This window comes from Moschus berezovskii, chromosome 19 (assembly GCF_049115385.1).
Source record: "Moschus berezovskii isolate FMDL1 chromosome 19, NW_MosBer_1.0, whole genome shotgun sequence".
Classification (NCBI taxonomy): Eukaryota; Metazoa; Chordata; class Mammalia; order Artiodactyla; family Moschidae; genus Moschus; species Moschus berezovskii.
The window spans coordinates 42,987,290-43,010,758 of record NC_142478.1 but is presented as its reverse complement, the minus strand read 5'-3'; the positions used below and the strand labels follow the sequence as shown (position 1 = coordinate 43,010,758).

Here is a 23,469-nt window from a genome sequence, read left to right as displayed (position 1 = left end):
GAAAACTGGGCAAAGTATTAAAGTACAAAGTATTTAGTAGTTTGTGTTGGTTGAACCTGATTTTGATTACTGGCACAATTACTAGGTTTTGTTTTGAGCAGTTTATTTAGTTTCCCTTTATGTTTTCTCATCTGAAAAATAGTGGTAATAATCCTGATTTGCTGAATTGTTATGAGGATTGATTATTGTGTACTGAAAGCATCAGATGTAGCGCTGCATACATGGCAGTCATTCAGTACAGGATCACTGGTTTTATAATTACTGTGTGAGTCATTTAGCCAGAACTTAAGGGGTGCCACTAGCCTGAGAGAGATTTTTACAGTATGTAAGGGGCTGGAATATTTAACAAAGTTTTTTTCTTTTTTTGGACAAATTCTGCCAGTGTAAATTTTATTCAAGGCTCATTGCTCAGGTGGGGCCAGGTAAAGGGATGCAGGCACAGAGGTGGAAACTTGTCCCCTTGAGGTAGGGCCTTGTGATGTGGCCTGTAACTGGCTCTCTTTTCTGTTGTCTGATCCACGAACAGTCCTATGAATGACGAGATACAACTCCCGATTACTGATGACAAAACTGGGTCTGTAGAGGTTCGGGGACTGTGTTATAGTCGCACGATGAATGCTGGAGCCGAGAGTTGAACTAATGACCTCTGGTTTGTCTGCTCATTCAGCCGAAATAAATCCAGTGACTCCTCAGTTCTGGGCCCTCAAGTTTAGCTCTCTCATCCTGTTGGCCAGTCAGCATTCACGAAACATATAACTCACCTCAGTCTCCGAGTGGCTCATTGTTAGTAAAGTTAATAAATTCCTAAAAATCTGTTCAGAGTTCTATTTAAGATGTATCGCTAAAAGGAGTTTAGTAGTATTTTAATATAAGAGGGATATATATTTTAGTTTGAAAGGGATATTTATTTTAAATAAAAATAATCTTCTAAGTTCCTGATTTCATGAATGTTAGTTTATGAATAGTTTCTGAAAGAATGGAATACACATAGCAGGACTAGAAAACAACTAATGATTGTTTACACAGCTGGGGTGGGGGTTCAGTTTTGCAGAGACTAATCCAACTCACATTGGAAAATCTGTTCTATTTAAGACTTAAATAGAATTCATTTAAATGATAGTAATGACTTCTTTGGGATGGTATAAAATATACCTTTCATCCCCTGCTGCTGCTGCTGCTAAGTCACTTCAGTCGTGTCCGACTCTGTGCGACCCCATAGACGGCAGCCCACCAGGCTCCCCTGTCCCTGGGATTCTCCAGGCAAGAACACTAGAGTGGGTTGCCATGTCCTTCTCCAATGTGCGAAAGTGAAAATTGAAAGTGAAGTCGCTCAGTCGTGTCCGACCCTCAGCGACCCCACGGACTGCAGCCTAGCAGGCTCCTCCATCCATGGGATTTTCTAGGCAAGAGTGCTGGAGTGGCTTGCCATTGCCTTCTCCTACCATATGTTAAATGTTCAAAAATTTTAAAAAGCCTTCAGTTGTGTAATTATATTACTTAACAATGTTTTGTTCTTATTTCTGTCTTCAGTACTACCTCTTCACTCCAGGCTGATATGAAAGAATGTGGGTATAGAGGACTGTATATTTGAAAATATGAGGTGATGACTAATAATCACCAATGTTAAGATGAAGCTAGGAAGAAATGTGATCATAGCAAGCATTAGCAAATTGTCACATTTCTAGGCTTTAGGAATAAGGTGATGATAACATCAATATTGGCCTAGTTTCTCTGCTCACAGCCTTGGCATGCCATATCACACTCGGTTCGGCTTCAGTTTCATTCTAGAATCTAGAGACAATTTAAGTCAGAAATATGAGCAGATATAAATTACCATACATAAAACAGACAAACAACAAGGTCCTATTCTGCAGCACTAGGAACTGTATTTCAGTATCCTGTGATAAACCATCATTGGAAAGAATATGAGAAAGAATATGTGTATGTATGTATATATATATATGAATAAATTTATATGACATATAAATGATTTATATATGTTATATGTATTATATATTGTTAAATATGTAACATACATATAATTGAATCCCTTTGCTGTACACCTGAAACTAACTCAACATTGTAAGTCAACTAGAATTCCATTTTTTAAAATAATCATAAATTAGAAATGTACTGCTGAGTACTCCACAATTAATTCTCTGACCTTGGTGGCAAGGCCTTCTCGCTCTTCCACCTGGAGGAGCATCTCTGCTCACGTGCTCCAACACGAGCAGCAGTATTCACTACTCTTTCAGAGGTCACTGCAGAAAGAGCTTTTGTAGGGGTTGGGTTTTCCATTTTCATTTATTCTGTCTTCATTAGGTATTCTGTCTTCAGTTATTTTCCCCTTATTATTTCTTATAATGTATGTATTTTAGTTCAGAAAATTGTACCTAAAGATTGAAATTCTTTTTCTTAAAGTTTAGAAAATATTAACACATGCTTGTGTTACTTCAAAATATAGAATTAAATAGTATGTTCTATAATATAAACTAAGACTTTAGAAAGGGGAAACTTTGTTGATAAGAAAATAATACAATTTTTTTTTTAATGTTGACCTAAGCTAAATGATAGAAAAATATATATATAAATCCTTCTATAAGCTGAGTAAACTCCGGGAGTAGGTGTTGGACAGGGAGGCCTGGCGTGCTGCGATTCATGGGATCACAAAGAGTCGGACACGACTGAGTGACTGAACTGAACTAATAAACTGTATTCATGTGTTAAGTGTCTCTTATAAAGAAACAGATTAGGTTGCAGTTGTGACTCGGGAGCCAGAGTTCTTGGTTCTGTTCTTGATTCCACAGTAACCAGCAACACAGTCTTGGAAAAACAATTTATCTTTACCTGAATGTTTGGAGGATAATAAATGTTGATGATGGCACTTACTTCATAGGATTGTTTGAAGGATTAAATGAGTTAATACATGTGAAGCACATGAATCAGTTCCTGGCATATTGTCAGTATTTGGTGTTGGCTTTTTATTTATTGGGTTCAACATTTTATGTTTTCTTCTTTTGTTTATATATTTTGATCTGTATTTGCTTATTCTTAAAAATAAGATGTCTTAATTGTCTTTGAAAGTCATATGGGCTACAAGTTATCTGAAGGTGGTAGACTTTATGTTTTCTACAAAATTAAAGTGTTTCTAAGAGTTTATTGTTTTTTCTGGAAAGCCATGTTTATGATGCTCAAGATAGAGAGAGTTAATATTTAATTGTACTCATTCTTACTATTCTTAAGCAATTAGTGAAATCATAATGTCAAATAAGTCCAGTACGACACATGTGTACTATTGCTGAGATGATCATCACAAAAACATATAGAACAACCTTCAAAGGATGATGGTTGTAGGCTTGAGATAGCCCAACAGATGAGACTGTTTTGAAACTTGTGAGCCTTGATTCAGGCTAAATATTTGTTTTTAATCACAGAACCATGTTAGACCTGATAGGAGTCTCTCTCTAGAATTAAAAAAGATAGTTCTAAAAAATTTAAGATATTGGATCATTGCATTTTTTTTTTTTTAACAACACTTTTTTCAGCCACAGAGAGTAGCTACCAATTTGCAGCTGTGGCTGAAGATACCAGTATACTTAGACATTCTTCCTTCTTTTCATTCCTGTTATACCTGGCTCCTTAAGACATTCCTGAGCAAATAAATTTACGTTGGCTTCATTCTTTCTTGACCTTGATTACTTGAAATTTGGTTGGTGCTGCCGTCAGCAGTGTTGAGGAATGGGAAGAAAGACTGTGTCACCTATAGACATATAGGGTCTTTCACACCTTTGGTGTTTTATAGTTGGAGAGTGGACACTGGAGTAATCAGCTAATTATTAATATTTTATTTGCATAGTCATCAAATTACCTTTGATTTGGGATTCACTTTTTCATTAAGACTCTTAGTAAGAGAGAAGTGGTTCAGTCTTCTTGGCATTAGTAAACCTACACCTTTTCTTTGGGGGAAGGAGTTGTTCAGAATTGTCACCCTTATACTCTTAGTTTAAGCCATCCTCTTTGAAAATAGAGTGAAAACTGGTACCGTCTTTTTCTTATTCGACTGTGTTTCAAATGCCAGGTGACAGCTCAGGTAAGAAATCAAAATTATTGTGATAAAACCATTAATTCTAACTAAAAATTCCATGAGATAAAAATCACTTGTGTTTTGTTAATGTCATGATTTTACATACTGCCCAGTGCATGAATATTTGTTAATGTTGAATACATGTAGCTTAATTATGGAAAGATTCATATCATAAATTTAATATTTCAAACAAGACTTACTTCTTTGGGATACAGAAGATTTACTTAAAAACAGCTTGTCTATCCATCCGCCCATCTATTTACTTTTGGTCTGTTTTAAGGCCACAGAGAGTGAGGCTGGTGATATGGACCTTAGTGGGTTGCCGGAAACAGCAGTGGACTCTGAGGACGATGACGATGAAGAGGACATCGAGAGGGCCTCAGACCCTCTCATGAGCAGAGACATCGTGAGAGACTGCCTGGAGAAGGACCCCATCGACAGGACAGACGATGACATTGGTGAGTCTGGGTGAGAAAACAAATCTCAGAGCAATTCAAAGAGTTTAGAAGCAAGACTATCTGGTACAACAGAGCCCAAGAATATTAGGCTTTAAAAGGTCATTTCTCTCCGCATTGTTGAAAACATCTTTGAAAAAATTAATTTTACTCAGTCCATAGCTTCAAGAGGCCACAATTGATAAAACTTCCAAATAAAACCCTTCCAACATGAGCTGTTCCTTAGCTTACTCTAGGACAAAAAAATAAATAAAAAAGTCAAAGTTATATTCCAAACATGATCACATTTGTTAATCTTGTGAGCACTGTTCCTAGTAAGCTCAAGCTTCTCTCTGTGTGAGCATCAGTCGGGTGGCAGTTGGTCGAGCTGTCGTTTGAGTGACTTTGCTCCTCCCGTGGTTCCATAGAGAGGAGAGGCTAGAGGAAAAAGTGAGCAGAATGTCAAGTGAGCCCCACGTGAGCCTAGGGGTTGGGGCTTTAAGTGAGCCTGACGATTACGGGTCTAAGTGGCTTTGCGTCGCTTTCCCCTTCTTCAAGGTTCCCTTGACCCAGCTTGGCCATCAGAATAAGAGTTGATTGTGTAATGATTGTTTAGTGTTTGACTCTGCCTTCCAGACCCTGCTTCTTCCTTAGATGCTGGGAGTGAGACCAGCTTCCTCTGAAAGCATCTCTGCCCTGCAGATCTGGAGTCTCTAACACCCTTGCCTGAGCCCCACTTATCTGCTCTTCCATGCCCCCAGCTCTTTTGGGGCCAATATGTATTTGAAAGAAATTCAAGGAACTGAGTCTAGTGGGATTAGATAGAGGACAGGACAGCCATTGTTTTATATGAGTGGCTTGTTTCTTGTGTTTTGAAGGGAGCCAAACATTATGTATGAAGAGAACCTTGTAATATTTAAGATCTATACATATGCTAGGGAATTAAAGTTGGAAAACCAAGTATTCTAAAATACCACTGAAACTACTGATAGAAATTGGCAGCTATTTAGAGATGACTGTTATGTGGGGTGAGCACTCAGTCACTGGCTAATGTGACCGCACCTTGTATGGACTGAGAGTTTCCTAGGTCCTGGCAGCCCAGTGGAAATGAAGCATGGAGGCCCTGATCCTACTGGCTCTGAGGAATAGAGTGGGGGTTGGGGTCATAATCTCAGGGTGTGCACTGAACAGGAGGCTGTTGCAGGAATGAAGGACTGTCAGCGCCCTTTTGGAAGCTCAGACCTGGAAGAGAGGAAGGAGGAGTCAGCTGTTCCTGTACCTCCAGCACAGAAGTGCCTCTGCAGTAACCCTCTGGGTTACTGGGTTTCTGTTGGAGGATGTAGCTGCTTCTCACATGCCCATCCCTGTTCCTCCATACTTTATCCCACTTCCTCCAACACCTGCTCCACTCTCTGGTCTAAAGGTCCTCGTAGTCACAAGTCTTCTGAGGCTTCTGCAGCATGAAGTCAAGTGGTCCTGTGTCATCCTTGAAGACTTTGTTTAGCTTGCTTGCACCTGATAACTCACGTTCATCTGATTTCCACTGTCCAAAATGTCTCACTTTCCTGTTATCTTTGTTTTTGTGATTTCTCTCTCTCTCTTTTTTAAATTTTATTAGCGTGTAGTTAACTTACAGTGTTGTGTTACTTTCAGGTATATGGCAAAGTGAATCACTTATGCATACATCAGTAGTGTGTATATGTCAGTCCCAAACTCCTAATTTATCGCTTCCTCCCACATTTCCCCTTTGTAACCATAAGTTTGAGTTCGAGATCTGACTTTGTTTTCAATGTCTCTTTATTGTAGCTTTAAAGAGAGAATGAAGTTGGAAGTAGTGTGTTTGGTTTGCCATCTTAAAAATTCTTGCTCATTAATTTATAAAAATTAAATTAAACATTGCTTATGAACAGATTGACGTGAAGGTTATCCTTGTTTGGATATGCTTATTTTAGTATAGTTATGGAAGAAAGTTACGATTAGTAAAATATATGAAGCATGTCATTCCTGGAAATTTAAGGCATTCACTCTATATCTGAGAAGTTTTCTCTCCTAGAATTTCTAGAAAGCAAGACCTATGCTGATTCCTACAAATGAATGCCTGGCTAATTATTTTAAGGTGCTTGTTGATATAATCTCTGGATGAATTACTCGTAGTTGAATACCAATACACTTGTAAGCAGTGATGACTCAGACGCTTACTCCTATCAAATATATTTTTATTTAAAGTAGTTAATCTTGATCATTAAAGATAAGGCATAATGGCATTGTTTGATCTACACAAGTGCTTGGAGGATCTTATATTCCATCTCCTCCAAATAAAGCCATGTGTGAAACACTTTGGCTTGTTTGCCATTACTCTTGGTAAATCTAACTCATTGTCCAGTGTTTAGTTAAAGCAGACACCTTTCTTATGAACTGCAGACATCTGTGTAACTGATGCTTTGTCTAAATGCCTCTCTGCCTAACCATCTTCCTTGACTCAAGGGATGGGGTGTGTTTGTGTTTTAAGTTTAGTCAAATCCAAGATGCTTATATTTAAATATGTTTTTAAAATTTTAGGAATTAAAAAATTTCCCCTTGGGGTCCCATAGATTCTTGGGTGTGCCTTTGTTTCAGTACTTTGAAGAAAGGCACATTATTCATGTTTGCTCTCCAGCTTGTAACTCTATAGGTACTCAATTATTGAATACTTTTTTTTTTTTTTAGATTTTGAGGAGTTGACATATAAAGATAGAAAACTACTTTGATCCATTTCAAGGATCTCCTTTTCTTTTTCCCCCTCACTTGGTGTACCCCACATGCAAATCCACACGTTTTTTTTTTTTTAACCTTAATTATTTCTTATGTAAAATTAAACCAAAGCAATAAGATAAGGATTTTTCTGAATTGGCTAAAGCTTCTGGTGTCTTTAAGTTGATTTTTGGCTTTTCTTTGTGTTACATTGCGTAGAAAAAAAAAGTTTTATTGAGCATCTAATATTTTTTACAAGCAGGATTATTTCTTTCCTGATGAAGTAGGGTAGGTCACACTAATGTATTATTCAGACAGAATCTTGCAAGCCATTTAGAATAAAGTGATTCTATTTCTCCATCCGCAGAACTTCTCCCCATACCCTAGGAGCTATCTCATTACCTGTCCCATGCTCTCAGTCCTCAGCTGCCATAACCCCTGTAACTCTGTATGTTTCCTGTGGCATCAGAGTTTATGTTGAACTCCTGAATCAAATGCTTCTATTTTACATTATTATGTTTTTTTATTTTTTAAATTCTTATAATCCTCTGGTGTAATAAATAAGTTATCACACAACTGATAATATCATTATTGAATCCTTGAGAGTTTTAAAGGCCCTTGCATATTGTCTGGTTAAGTGTTTAATTATTCAATTGAACTTGGAGAAAAATGTATATTTACTATTATTATATCTTCTTTGTCTTTGTTATTTATCCTTATTATATGTGATACACAGATATTTTCTATCCCATTGTATTTTATTAATGTTAGTCACTTACTCATATCACAGATTTCATGACCCATTAATGGAGTAGGACACTGCTAAAAAATAAGACAAATGTCCATGCAAGCATTTCAAATCATTATTGCAGGTATTAGTGAGTATGCTTTATACATTTATACACTTCATATTCACCTACCGTATGTGGTGGTACTTTAGCTTTTATTATTGTCTAAGCATGTTAAATTTAAAATATTTCTGACAATTTCTGGTCTCATATTTTTCTTAACATCATACATCTTTGTCCAAGGAAGTTTAGCTGCTACCAGGAGAGGGAAAAAAAATAAAATGTATGTTATAGCTAGTATTTTAATAGCTGTATTTTAGCTATGATTTTAATAGCTAGTATTAGCTAGTATTTTATACCTTATGGTGAGGAGTGGGGGATGGTAGCTAAAGAAAACAGAGAGTGGTAACAGCAGCATTAACTGTGATGTGTCAGCTAGAGGACCACGATTGGTTTATCTGCCTTCATGTCTCAAATCAAAAACATGCGCATTTGTAAAACAAGGAGTCCTGCCTCCTGTAGGAGATATGTAGTAGGTATGGGTCATCTCTTACATCGATATTCAAAACTGCCTCATTACTGCCCTCAGGTATATTTTATGACACCACACAAACACATCTACTCATTCCAGGAATAAAAGTTTCACTGAACGAAACTTACTGTTTCTGTAATTGATGCACTTTGAAACTCTTGTTCCTTCTTTAAAAAAAAATGCTGGTTGCAACAGTCAGTTGATGTCCTGATTCATCAGTCTGGGTCAGGTTGAAGAGCAACTTGTCTTGTTGGACAGAGTCCCTGGGTACCACTCACCACTGTTATTCTTCTGATTACCAAAGCCACCCCCATGATGAAAAGTCTTACACAGCAGAGATGATGTAGGGTCTCCACAGAACAGACATTACCGAGCTAGACCAGAAAACACCGCCTTGTCTGACCTTGTAGGAATGTAATGTTTTCATAAAATATATCTTTGTTTTATTATACATTGCTTTTGCAATTAGCAAACTATATCCAATAACATAAAACTTGTCATTAAATCCTAACAGAAGGGAAGTGTATAGAGACAATGTCATTATGTGAGGACAAGGAAAATGGAGTGAAATTTTCATTTTGTCAAAAGTTTGAACAATGCCATGAATATAATCATATAATATATATAATAATGACAATAAGAGGGGTTCTCATTTGTTGAGTATTTACTCTTCGCTGAGGACTTTATCATCTGGGTTGCATTTGATCCTCAGAACTGACAAGGGAAGGTAGATATTATGTTACTCTTCTCCAAGTGAGAGAAACATGTCTAAAGGGAACAAATCGACTTCCCCGAAGTAATTCAGCCAGTAAGTGTCCACATGCTGTCTAACACATGCCCTGGGCTCTTCATCATTACCTGTGAGGTCCAGCCTGAGCATGGAGGTAAACAGTCCTGAATCATCTCACTGCCACCTCCTCCTTATGTGCCTTTGAGCTTTGATTTCCTCCTTGTGAAATGAAAAAGAAACCATGCATCTCATAGAGCCATGGTGAGGAGGAAGGAACTTAGAAAGGAGTTCTTATTAAAAAGAATCTGCGTGTCCACAGCATTGCCACTGGGAAGAGTGAGCAGACTTTGTCAGTCAAGGAGATCCAAATTAGCACATCCATTTCATTTGCATTCATCACATAATGTTGTGAGCATGTTAACTGATTCTGGGTTTGCCTGATCCACAGAAAATATTCCCTGCTTTCTAAATCCTAGAGTATCTTTAGAGTGAGGGTGTTTGCTTCTGCCATCTGTTTTGGGCACCCAGTTGCCCAGAGGCACCAGAATGGACCTACTGACTTTCTGGAGAATTCCCAGTGCTCTGTTTCATTTCAGCTTATCATTTCATTCTGTAGTAAACCTTAAGATGATCACAGCTCATTTTCAGTAGCAATCCCCCATTGAAGTTTATTGCTCTCTTCATTACCATTGGAATTTGAATCGCACTGAGTCCTGTTGCTCCTGAATCAACAAGGAAATGTTACCCTTTCCATAGTGACAGAATTCTTTGTACACCTGCAAGAAATTCAGTGTGCTGAAGATATTTAAAGTAATGGTATTGTTCAACTGGCAGAATTGTAGGGCATTTACAAAGAAAGGACCCCAGAGCCTTCTTTCTGAATGCTTGTGTTTGAAATTAGTTGTCATTTTCTTTGCACCCCTTCTGCTTTTCAGAACAACTTCTGGAATTCATGCACCAGTTGCCTGCTTTTGCCAACATGACAATGTCGGTGAGGCGGGAGCTGTGTGCTGTGATGGTGTTCGCTGTGGTGGAAAGAGCTGGGACCATCGTGTTAAACGACGGTGAAGAGGTTAGGAAATATTTATACCACTTAACAATGTCTCTGTGAGGCTCGCTCAATGCAGCAATGAACAAAAACTCTTTCTTCTTTAAAAACAATGGGCAACAGTAAGTTTGCATCACTCGAAATTATGATACACTCATTGTTGTTGTCAAAGTCTTTTCCAAATCCATTATTTTATTTTCTATTATTTGCAATATTTAGATAATATTGATAGAAACATTTTGAGGTTTTAGCTTTTCAGATTTTGCAGTTTAAATGTTTATAATAAAATGCCTCTTGTCAGAACAAAATGATGTTCTTATGAAGGCAGTGGTGGTCATTTTATCTTGTTTGCATGTGTTTTGGGGAACAGAAGACATTTTTTCCCTTGTGGCATTTTAGAGAGGAATACCAGTCATTAGGAGAGTGGAATGCCGTGCACCCCGTGCAGGCATCTGCAAACCCATGGGTCGATGGCTGAGCTTTAGTTCTTGTTCTGTGAACTTGGCGAATGGTCAGCTGTACTTGGGGTATTTTTCCCTCTTTAAAAGATCGAAATCATTTGTAAGGACCATTCCAGCATTTACAGCTTCATGATCATGTTGTTATTTTCTGCTTTGTCTTTGTTTTTTGGAACTAGCTGGACTCGTGGTCGGTGATCCTGAATGGTTCTGTGGAAGTGACTTATCCAGATGGAAAAGCAGAAATACTGTGTATGGGAAATAGCTTCGGTGTCTCTCCCACCATGGACAAGGAGTACATGAAAGGAGTGATGAGGACAAAGGTGGATGACTGCCAGGTATAAGTTGTCATTAAAAATGTATGTCCTATGCTTAACAGAGAACACTTACATATGCAGTTGTGGTAAGGTTTTTTCGACCTGTATAAATAGGTCATCTTTTAGAATTATAAAGCAGATTTTAAAGTACAACTATGACTTTTAGTGTTATCATACTCCAGGAAATTAAAAATAAATCTCCCGTAAAGTTATTTGAACTCCACAAAGCTAAGCATTCCATAAATATGTTCTATTAAAAAACAGGTGTTCTATAAATATGATATCTTAAAATTGCCATCAATAATAGATAATCTAGTCAACAGAAAATACGGAAATGAAGTGCCAGTCATGAACACAAATTATATAGAGATTATAGTAAAGTTGCTGTGATACAGTTACACGGTGTTTTTATTTAAATACACGCGAGATAAGGAATTGATTTTAGAAGTCATGAAAATTAATCATTGTTGAATCAGTAAAAATACTTGCTAGTAAAGAAATGACTGCCAATGAAAAATACAATGTCAGCATTGATATTATGTTAATATTCATTATTTAAAAGCATTTAATAAAAGACTACAGAGTATATTGAGACCAAATGTGAAATATAATTTGATCAATTTAACAGGTAACCTGTATATTAGTGCAAAATAAATTTAAGATGCTTTTATTATTATTGCATATTTATAATTCCATGTCTTAAAAACTGACCTTGAAAGATAAAATATTTTAGAATAATAAACCAGAAAAGTTGACTTAAACTAATTAATGTTATATGCTTACTGTATTTATTAGTCTTCAGTCTGAAATACATCTGAAAATAGTTTACGCTAAAAGAACATCATTGAATTTTTATAGTGTCTGATAAATGTAAAGTAGTGTTCATTTAAATTTTCAATTTTAAGTGGTTTACTTACTGAAAAGAAAAATGACCATGGCTATAAATAAAATTGTCTTACCTAGAGAATAATTTTGCTAAATAATTCCTCCAGTGAGCACTATAGAGAACGAAAAAATGGCTTTGAATTCAGTGTGTTGAACACGTAATGCCAGAGGAGCATTCTAAATATAGCCAGCTCTCAATTATTTGGCATATTAGAGGAAAACAAAATGGTAGATAAATCTCAAAGTATTTGGCCTCAAAATCTCAAATTATTTCTTTTAAGAGGGGTTATATATGACATTTCAGCTTTAAAATTATATCTGCCCCCCCAAAAAAAAAAACAAAGCCAAACTGTGAGTCAAAATGAACAGAAAAATGGTTAAGGATTTCTCTATCCTCCTCAGTCCTGCCCCCCACAGCCCACCCGAGCCCTGCTACAAGTCACTAGAGCACCTGAGTCAGCCTCTGTCCCTAAAGTGCAAGTGAAAGTTATTTCTGAGAGTTCATCTGCTATGCTGCCACCTTGTAATTGGCCAACCCCTTTTATTAGAAATTTTGTAATCATGGAACTGAAATGGTACAGGAGGCTTAGAAATGTTTCAGAGTAATTGATAAAAATATTATATGAGTTAATATTACAGAGTATTTGTCTAATGTCAGATGTACTAAGTAACATTGAATATTTATCTGGGAGTTTGGGGAAAAGAAAAGATGAGGTAGATATTAGGAGGAGAATTCATCTATTTGCTGGATAAGGAATCAACAGGAAACCCAAGAGTGATAGTCCGTAAAGTATACGCTAGGAGAAAACTGAATGAGAACAAAAACTCTGTTTAAGGTAATATTAGGCTCCTGTAGCTCCTGATATGAGACTCCAGATGTACAGAGAGGGCCATGGGTGCAGTGTCTGCTAGAGAAAGTCTTTTCTTACTCTGCAGACCACTCTGCATGCTGTAAAAGGAACATGAAATAAATCAGGTTCAAGAGTCATCCTTGTGCTTCTACCCATCCCTCTCAGACCCTAAGTTCCCTCCCTCCTTCTTAGAATAGGCTTGGAGAAAAAATTTAGATATTTTAATGCTTATTTGGGAGAGTATTTTTACTATATTTCTGTTAAAAAGTCATGTATTTGTCAGAAAGTGCATATGTCACATCCTCCTCTTGCTGGGGAAAATCACCAGTGAGAATCACATTTTTATCCCTAAAATAACCTCCACAAGAGTGTCATTCTACTGAGGACACAGTAGATAATCAATATTGATCGAATGAAATGAACAAAGGTGGTGTTCATTCTGAGAGGAAGCAACCTTAGCAGGTTGACCCTCATTTGCTGGCCTCTTGGTGGGTTCCAAAAATACATCTTGGGTAGTATGGTTAAAGTGGAGCCCACGATCAGTCTGAGGACACGGTGTGAGTGGATTCAATTGGACATTTCTTTCTTCTTATTATTATTGGAGAGTAATTGCTTTACAGTATTGTTTCTGCTGTTCAACAGCATGAATCAGCTATAATACATATATCCTCTCTCTCTTGAGGCTCCTCACACCCAATCCAACCCCTAGGTCATCATAGAGCACTAAAACCATACTTCAAATGATGTTTATCTGTGCCTGTTTGGGTCCCGTGATGCCCCCAACACTGTGTTCTATCCTGCTCCCTTCTGTGTGCTTCTTTTCCCAGTTTTGTCCCCTGTTGGGTTTGTAGGACAAAGGCAGGACCAGGCAGACGTCTTTTGGTACCAGGTGATGGCTCTGGTTTTCCGTTCCCCATCCATGTCTTTGTTTTTTTCACCCTCTGCCTTTCCCTTTTCCTTTCCTGCTCTTCCATTTTCCGTCTCCTCATCTCCTCTCCCCCGCATAAGTCTTGGGACTTCCAGAAACACCCAGGCATGGCTTAACCCTGCACTGTACCTTTCAGCAGATAGGGAACACTTGAATGCCTATGTGAACAGTTAGGTATAGCTCCCTTGCAGGCACAGAGTACCAATTTAAATAGAGCCCACCTCTTAAGGTAAATCTGTGAGACTCAGCTTTTCCTGAGACTGTGAGAGCTGTTGATTGAAGTTTAACTTTACTTCATTTTGTCATTTTCAGTATGTTTACTAAATAAAAGCTGTGAGATCATGTGCCCAAAAGAAACTTATCCTGTGACATAAATTGTTTTTGCCCTTTTATAAGAGAAAGCTTAGTTGAGTTTTTATTTCATATCAGAGTGGCAAGATCATACAGGGTGAACAGCTGTCTTAAAGTATAAAACCTCTCTAAAACAATAATGTGTTCAGTTCAGTTCAGTCACTCAGTCATGTCTGACTCTTTGCAACCCCATGGACTGCAGCACGCCTGGCCTCCCTGTCCATCACCAACTACCAGAGTTTACTCAAACTCATGTCCATTGAGTTGGTGATTCCATCCAACCATCTCTTCTGTTGTCCCCTTCTCCTCTTGCCTTCAATCTTTCCCAGCATCAGGGTCTTTTCAAATGAGTCAGTTCTTTGCATCAGGTGGCCAAAATACTGGAGTTTCAGCTTCAGCATCAGTCCTTCCAATGAATATTCCAGACTGATTTCCTTTAGGATGGAACGGTTGGATCTCCTTGCTGTCCAAGGGACTCTAAAGAGTCTTCTTCAATACCACAGTTCAACAGGATCAGTTCTTTGGTGCTCAGCTTTCTTTATAGTCCAAATCTCACATCCATACATGACTACTGGAAAAACCATAGCTTTGACTAGACGCACCTTGGTTCAGTTCAGTTGCTCAGTCTTGTCCGACTCTGTGACCCCATGGACTGCAGCATGCCAGGCCTCCCTGTCCATCACCAACTCCCACAGTTTACTCAAACTCACGTCCATTGAGTCGGTGATCTTTGCTGGCAACTCAGATTTTCAACTGTCTTTATCATACCTATTTTTTCTTTTAATTTAATGTTATATCTAAAAATTTCTTAGAGCAAAAATAAATTTGCTAATTAAATAATTAATGTTTTCATCTAAAGTGTATTTCTTTTGTGATTGTCAGTGCTGTGTGGCCATATTGGAAATTCAATTTTGGATTCCTTTTTTTTTTTTTCATTTTTGGATGGTATTTCAGTTTGCTGCAGAAGAAATGCCAAAAATGTCTGTCTAGACAAGAATTTCAAATCAAATTTATTCTAATTTCTTTAAGTCCTTAGTCAAGAGGATTAATTTTAGTACATTTCAAAATGCATTTTCTTTTTATCTCTCTACTTGTTTTAACTTAAGGATATATTTCTTTTTTAAGAGATAAACAATATAATTATGTTCTCTAAAATTGAGTATAAGAAAGAACACCTAAAATTATTTGGAGATTCTGGGAACAACTTGCTGCCCTGTAAAAAGAAAAATAATTAAAAATATTTTTCAAGCAAGAACCACGTATTTCAAACTTATGCAAACCTGTGGTCAGTGTTAAAGATACGAGTTTGGAGGTAGTTTTTGGCATTAGAAAATTTTTACTTAGCTATCCGTAATTACTTACAACAAAAGCCTGTGCTTTTTGAATTTTAACTTTTTGATTCTAAACTAATAAAAAAATTAGTGAGATTATATCAACCAGCTTAGTGGAAGAAGCAATGTTGTAGTGTGCTATTTCTTCCGTGTGAACTACTGCTGCTGCTACTTCTGCAAAAAAGCTTTATTGATTATGCAGAAAGTATGCAAAATATAGAAAAGTATATGAAACAATGAAAATTGCTTGTTATTTGCATTGCTCAGAAATAATCATTCTCCTTTGTGATTGGTACCATTTATCATTAAAAATAGTCATTTTTCATTTAAAAATAAGTAATTCTTAGAAAGTAATAATAATTGATTTTGTTATATTCCACAATTTTTATATGCATGTATGTAATTTTAAATTAGCAAGCACATACTTATGAGACATTGGGAGACTAGCATGATGTTGGTATGGCTGTCTCCTCATCTGTGCAGTGGGGATAATAGCACCTTCATGGCATCCCATGAATGCCATGGGAGGTTGGGAGGATAAAGTAAGAAAGTTCCTGTCAGGCAGCCACAATGTAATAATAATGATGTCATCATCACTATTAAAATCATTATTACAATATTTGGTTTAAAATTTTATAGAAAACGATGTAACATCAAGAATATTGAGCTGAAAGTTTAGATGTTGTTTGAAAACATGACTTTAGATGACTGTAGCATCTATTATCTGCCATATGCTATAATTTATCTATTCCCTCTCTTTTAATCTTTTCACATTAAAGGAGAAAAGAAATGTTCATTCTTCCTTCATTCCTAAATGATTTTTTTGCAATTTTAAATATATACATTTTATTGAAGTATATTTGACTTACCCTAAAAATGATTTCTAAAATAAGAATAAATTATTCAAAATTCAGAGAAGACAAAAATTTTAATTTAAAAATCTATTCTTGCCTCCTCACTGGCTTCTGGTTACTTTGTATAATTAGGGATTTCTGGAATTCATTCTTCACTTTCTTTAAAACTACTAAGAAATATAATTAAATGGATTGCCCTGAGTCCTGAATTTTTTTATCTTTGAGGTCATGGAGGAGTAATTGCTTGATGTGCACGTTTTTGTTAACTTCTTCTTTAAGACCAAGGATTAACCTTAATATCAGTTATGAGGAATAATGATTTGAGTTTAAAAAGTATGTGGCTTCCTTTGTAGATCTTTTTGAACACTTTATAGGCTGATTTCTTTTATAATATAATCACACATTTATAATATCTACTGCATGGATATCTTTGAATTTCGATATCATTTATTAAAATTATCTTTTAAAAAATTGTTGCTCTCAAAATCTTTTCAAATTATTAAAACCCACTAAGTGATAATTATGTTTTTACATCTATTTTTAAATAATAAATAAAAATCTATCAATCACATATTATGTATCTAGCACAGTGGAGGAGCTTTACCTGGATTATTTCATTAAACCTCTACAACAATCCTTTGAGGCTGGTGCTATTAGGATTATTTCCCCTTTTCAGATGCAAAATAAGACCCACAGGTTCTTTTCTCAGGATTCCATAGTGAGAGGTAATAAAGTTCATGTCTGAATCAGTTAACCTGGCCCTAGAAGCCGCAGTGAGGCAGGATGGGGGCAGTTAAGAGAATTTCTTCTTAAAAGCAATTCTGTCATGATTTGATTAGCAGGCTAGGATTTCTTAAGCACCAGACAGTCCCAGTTTTTTACCTCCCCACTGATAGTAAAACAGAAAGTCACAGCTTAAAAAAAGTGGTGGTTCCTTAGCTTAGTCCCCTGGATTCAGGTGGCACATTACAATTCTTAAACCAGAAACACCGCCCAGCAGTTGTCCTGATGGACTGGATTAAAATCCATTATTGGATCCTTCTATTCTGAATTCTTTTCATATTCTTCTGTTCTGTTAGGACCATGAGCCTAACAGATAATTAAACAGTCACCTATAGACTCTCTCCAAAGGTTTTTTGCTGCTCTGCCCACCAACCTAGACAGCATCTTAAAAAGCAGAGACATTACTTCCAGCAAAGGTCTGTCTAGTCAAGGCTATGGTTTTTACAGTAGTCATGTATGGGTGTGAGAGTTGGACTAAAAAGAAAGCTGAGTGCCGAAGAATTGATGCTTTTGATCTGTGGTACTGGAGAAGACTCGAGAGTCCCTTGGACAGCAAGGAGATCCATCCAGTCCATCCTAAAGGAAATCAGTCTTGAATATTCATTGGAAGGACTGATGTTGAAGTTGAAACTCCAATACTCTGGCCACCTGATATGAAGAGCTGACTCATTTGAAAAGACCCTGATGCTGGGAAAGATTGAAGGCAGGAGGAGAAGGGGACAACAGAGGGTGAGATGATCAGATGGCATCACTGACTCAACGGACATGAGTTTGAGTAAACTCTGGGAGTTGGTGATGGACAGGAAGGCCGGGCGTGCTGCAGTCCATGGGGTCACAAAGAGTCAGACACGACTGAGCGACTGAACTGACTGACTGACCACAGTTGTAAGGATATGCACTTTTTTTCTAACTTTCATTGGTATATAGTTAATTTACAATGCTGTGTTAGTTTCAGGTGTACAGCAAAGTAAATCATATATCTAGATATATATATATATGTATGCTGTTAAGTCACTTCAGTCGTGTCCGACTCTGTGTGACCCCATAGATGGAAGCCCACCAGGCTCCCCCGTCCCTGGGATTCTCCAGGCAAGAACACTGGAGTGGGTTGCCAATTCCTTCTCCAATGTGTGAAAGTTAAAAGTGAAAGTGAAGTCGCTCAGTCGTGTCCGACCCCTAGCGACCCCACGGACCGCAGCCCACCAGGCTCCTCCATCCATGGGATTTTCTAGGCAATAGTACTGGTATATGTATACACACACATATATATCCTATGGGTTTTTTTTTGTTTTTTTTTAGGTGTCCTAAGAGTCCACCCTTCTCCCCTAGTGTTTTCTAGTCATCACAAAAGGGGCATGAGGAAGGAATATTCTAATTTTGTCTTCTGATTTTTTTTAATTGTTAGGATTTTTAATATAAATTACATATAATTATTCTAAAAATGAAACTTTTCTTGACCAAGGAAGAAATGCATTAAAAAGCAGAGAAGTCTGATGAAGTTTCATTACCGAGCTCATTTAGAAAGTATGGGAAAGACGTGGAAAATGTCAGTCCTAAATATTTAAAACACTGAATCATTAGCGCTGCTAGGTCTCTTGCAAGCACTTCATCATTAACGTGTGACTTACATTTATTCTAGTTTGTCTGCATAGCCCAGCAAGATTACTGCCGTATCCTCAACCAAGTAGAAAAGAACATGCAAAAAGTTGAAGAGGAAGGAGAGATCGTCATGGTGAAGGAACACCGAGAGCTCGATCGGACTGGAACAAGAAAGGGGCACATTGTCATCAAGGTGAGACAGACATGCCACATCCCGAGGGACGAGGGTTTTGGTAGTATCGCTTGTGATGATTTAGGATGCCCCGTCCTCATTTTTCAGTGTAACTTCTCTTAAATGTATCAGTTGTAAAGAATCTTTGAATTTCTGTGATGAATAGCCGTCTTATTCATTATCGTGTATCTTATTACCCAGTTCATCTTAGTTGAAGATTTGAAATCAAGGTACGTGTAGATGCCATGCATGCAGGATGCTTATGACACATTTGATTTGTTACAGGGCACCTCAGAAAGGTTAACGATGCATTTGGTGGAAGAACATTCAGTGGTGGATCCAACGTTCATAGAAGACTTCCTGTTGACCTATAGGACTTTTCTCTGTAGCCCGATGGAAGTGGGCAAAAAGTTGTTGGAGTGGTTTAATGACCCGAGCCTCAGGGATAAGGTTGGAAGATACGTTCTAGTTTCCTTTCAAATGTGAAACATTCAGATATAAAGTTAAAGAACTTTAATATATATGATTGTTACACCAGTTATGTTCGACTTATGTTGGTGGGTTAAGAGAATGTACTTTTTAAGCAAAAGAAAAGGGATGCTACAAATACTAGTGCTTGTTATAGATTCTAAGTTCAGCCCTAGAATTTTCTTTTTTAACACAAAGGCCAATACACTGGACAACAAATGTTTCAGTAGATTTTCCATGAGAATCATTCCATATGTAGATGTATTTTTGATGTATTTTTGGGAGGAGGTGAGCTCCATGTCCTCCTCCTCTGCCATCTCAATTCCTTTCCCCTCAACAAATGTTTAGACTCTGGTTCTGTTGAAAATTCTATTAAAACACAACCCCCAAACACCTGGGTTCCTTGGAAATGTGCATCCTCTGCTTCAGTAGCTGGTCAGTGTACACCACATTGGTGCTCAGTTGCCCCAAAACAGCATCTCCTCTCAACCGTTGTCGGTGGGTGCTGCCCTGTCTTTTAATTCTGAACTGATCCTCTTCACTAGCTCTTGTGTCAGGCTCTTTTTCAAGGCCAGAGAGGTGATGAAGTTCCCAGACTTGTGAGGTTTGAGAATTAACCAGCCTGTGCTCATTTCTCCTTCCATATGACTGCCTTGTTTCTGTGAGGCCCAACATGGGAGAGGCAGGTTGGGAAACCCAGAACTGGGGACAAACAGCAAAAGGCTTCCAGCTCCAGTGCTGGTCCTGCTGCTAACTACCCCTTGGCCTGAGAGCAGTCATTGTACAGTGATGCTCTTCATGTCATCATCTGAGAGTCACAGGCATAGAAGACCTCAGCTAAGGTCCTCTGCTGTAAAACCTGCTTTGAGTATTTCCTCTGCCATTTTTCTCCTTCCACTCATCTCTTTATTTGTAAAATAGTAATCTGTGTCCTTTTGGGGTTGTTGTAAAGATGAATAACAGAATGCTGTCTGGCTCACAGCGATCTCTTACTGCATCTTAAAGATACTGGTGGCGGTAGTTGGAGTATTTGAGTCATGATTTACAAATCTCGTTTTTCTAACCTAGAATACGGCTAGTAGACTTTTAAGGTGGCTTCTCAGCTACAAAATTTAAATTATATGAAAAGGTCAGGTATTAAGGATATAGTTTCAGGGGAGACAATAATCTTGGTTTCTTCAACTTGAAAAATGATCAATAGTGATAATAAGTGACAAAAATTAATGTAAATATCAACCTGACTCCTGAGTGTTTACTCAGATTATATACTATAATTTGTCTCACTGTATTTAACTGTAAACAATATTTTAATGGTAGTTTAAAGATTAAGTGCATACTGTCACATCTGTTTCTTTCCTGCTAGAATAGCATACTTCATTTTCCCGCTTTAAGAGTTAGTTAATGCTTGAAAACAATGCTACGGAAAATTTCTTTGATCTTATTATTCAAGGCTGAGAAAGTTAAACTCATATAAAATAAAACAAGTGCTTTTAAATTTAAAGTTGCAGTTATACTCCTTTCATTTGGTAAAATTTTATTGAGAGTTTACTCTGAGCTAGGTGTTGTTATAAATATTAAGGATACCCTTAGAACATAACAGATAAGGTTGTCTTCATGGAACTTACAGTCTAATGAAGATTGCACAGTTCTTGCTGGTATAAAGCAAATGTTCCATAGCTGAGTGTGTGTATTGTGATGTATAAAGGTGTAGGGCTCAGTGAAAATATGTAAGCAGAGTAAGAAAAGGCAACTCATTTTTCCTGCAGAATTGTAGATGTTAAAGTTTCTGTCTTCTTGTGTATTAATTTATTTTGATTCTTTTTTTCCCTTTAGTTTTGTTGTGACCTGTTTCAAATATATTTTGAGAGTAAGCAAGATATATGTTAATTACCATCCTTCAACATAAAGTCCACATTTAAAGTATTAATATATATTTTCAGAAAGTTATCCTCATCAATAAAATCTAAAGGTTTTGTTATTGTTTTTATTGTTCATTGTTGTTAGGTAAATTGTTTGTTGGATATCTTTTTTTGCAATGACTTTAACCACAAATCTTTAGCACTGGAAAGAAGAAAACCTATTAAAAATTAATTGATTTTTCAGGTTACACGGGTAGTATTATTGTGGGTGAATAATCACTTCAATGACTTTGAAGGAGATCCTGCAATGACTCGATTTCTAGAAGAATTTGAAAATAATCTGGAAAGAGAGGTAATACTTGTGACTTTTTTTTTTAATCACAGCTTTAAGTTCCTTTTATTCAGCCCATCCTTGAAACCACTCTTTTTGAACTCTTGTAGAAAATGGGTGGACATCTAAGGCTGTTAAATATTGCATGTGCAGCTAAAGCAAAAAGAAGATTGATGACGCTAACGAAACCATCCCGAGAAGCTCCTTTGCCTTTTATCTTACTTGGAGGCTCAGAGAAAGGATTTGGAATCTTTGTTGATAGTGTAGATTCAGCTAGCAAAGCAACAGAAGCAGGCTTGAAACGAGGGGACCAGGTATGGTATTTCTAGTTGCAAACACAATGGTAAACACTGGTGTCTTCTTTTCCTTCAGTCAATTGGGAAACTGAAATTAATTATATAACTTCATTTTTAGATACTAGAAGTAAATGGTCAAAACTTTGAAAATATTCAGCTGTCAAAAGCCATGGAAATTCTTAGAAATAACACACATTTATCTATCACTGTGAAAACCAATTTATTTGGTAAGTTTTTTGCATAGTCTCATTTTTCTTCTTTTGGTCTTTTTTTAAAACATTTATGTCTTAACCATGAAAAGTCATTGCTTATAATTCAAGCATCATAAGAATTGAAAATTTATAGTAAAATGCATACAGAGTTAATTATATAAGCATATAATTAAATCTAAATAAAAGCCTACTTGAGGACCATAACATTTAATTTTATTGATGTTTTTATTGATAAATATTTTAAATATCTGTAAAGAATAAAAATCTGTCAATAAATACCTGTAACTTACTCTGAGTAGAAGTGGCAGAAAACATACAAAACAGATTCTTGGTGTCATTCATTCCTTGTAGGAGTGTTTTTCTACAGGATTACAGTTTGATCACTGCAGTCTATACTTAGTATCTATTTCCAAGTTATGTAGTTGTCTTTGAATTATTCAGATTTCCAATAATGGATGTTTTTTGGTGTTTGTTTCCTTTTTAGTATTTAAAGAACTTCTAACAAGATTATCAGAAGAGAAGAGAAATGGTGCCCCTCACCTCCCTAAAATTGGAGACATCAAAAAGGCCAGTCGCTACTCCATTCCAGATCTCGCTGTAGATGTAGAGCAAGTGATAGGACTTGAAAAAGTAAATAAGAAAAGCAAAGCCAACACTGTTGGGGGAAGGAACAAGCTCAAAAAGATACTTGACAAGACTCGGATCAGTATCTTGCCACAGAAACCATATAAGTAAGTGTCTGTATAAATTTTCTCTGCATTCTATTATTGTGTTAAAATAACAAGTGAAGGTAATGATGTAATGTTTACTCAGGAGTGTAAAAGTTGTTTCAGCTTTTATGGCAGAGCTATCTTAGAAGCAACTGGACAATTGTGTTTATCCCATTTTTGTCACTTGCTTGCCTCCTCCAATCTTCTTAGAGATAGTTAGCATTTCTTTGTTTGAACTATTTTATTTCTCATTTGGACTTCTAAAAAGCAAGAATGTGACTTTACTCCTGTCTCCCCCGTGGCATGATGGGGTTGCTTCTGCCCTTGTTTCTTTGTTTCTAGGTGTCTTTTCTACCATCAGCATCTGCTTTTGCCCACTAAGTCTTTGTGGCTCCCAGCTGCTACTATCTACCCTTGCCTTTCTCTTTTTGCTTCTGTCTCCTGTTATCAGTTACTTAACTGTTGACAAGATGTCACCAACCAAGCACAGAACTCCTGTTTTTCCTCCTGGTGGGCTCTGCAGTCAGCATGTCAGGTGTATTCTTGAAACTCTTCTTGGCTGTTGATGTATACCAATAGCTCATACCAGACAAAGTTGCAAGTGTCACACTTTTAAAACTTTGCTTGTTTGCTCACTTTTTACTTCACTTTAGCTTCTTCTAGGTCTGAGGATGTTTTATAAACCTCAGTTGGTGGTGGTGGTTTAATTACTAAGTTG

General features: G+C 36.9%; 1 protein-coding gene across 13 annotated transcripts in view; it reads left to right on the top strand.

The window, feature by feature from the left end:
- The window catches only part of RAPGEF2 (Rap guanine nucleotide exchange factor 2), a 265,728-nt gene that overhangs the window by 213,858 nt on the left and 28,401 nt on the right, over positions 1 to 23,469 (top strand). For all 13 annotated transcript variants that reach the window (XM_088828045.1, XM_055405066.2, XM_055405062.2 and 10 more), the window contains 9 exons: positions 4,365 to 4,542; positions 10,234 to 10,370; positions 10,984 to 11,142; positions 18,744 to 18,896; positions 19,161 to 19,325; positions 21,447 to 21,554; positions 21,644 to 21,847; positions 21,948 to 22,056; positions 22,526 to 22,772. In XM_088828045.1, coding sequence (XP_088684171.1) covers positions 4,365 to 4,542; positions 10,234 to 10,370; positions 10,984 to 11,142; positions 18,744 to 18,896; positions 19,161 to 19,325; positions 21,447 to 21,554; positions 21,644 to 21,847; positions 21,948 to 22,056; positions 22,526 to 22,772 — 1,460 coding nt within the window. The remainder of the gene's footprint in view (positions 1 to 4,364; positions 4,543 to 10,233; positions 10,371 to 10,983; positions 11,143 to 18,743; positions 18,897 to 19,160; positions 19,326 to 21,446; positions 21,555 to 21,643; positions 21,848 to 21,947; positions 22,057 to 22,525; positions 22,773 to 23,469) is intronic.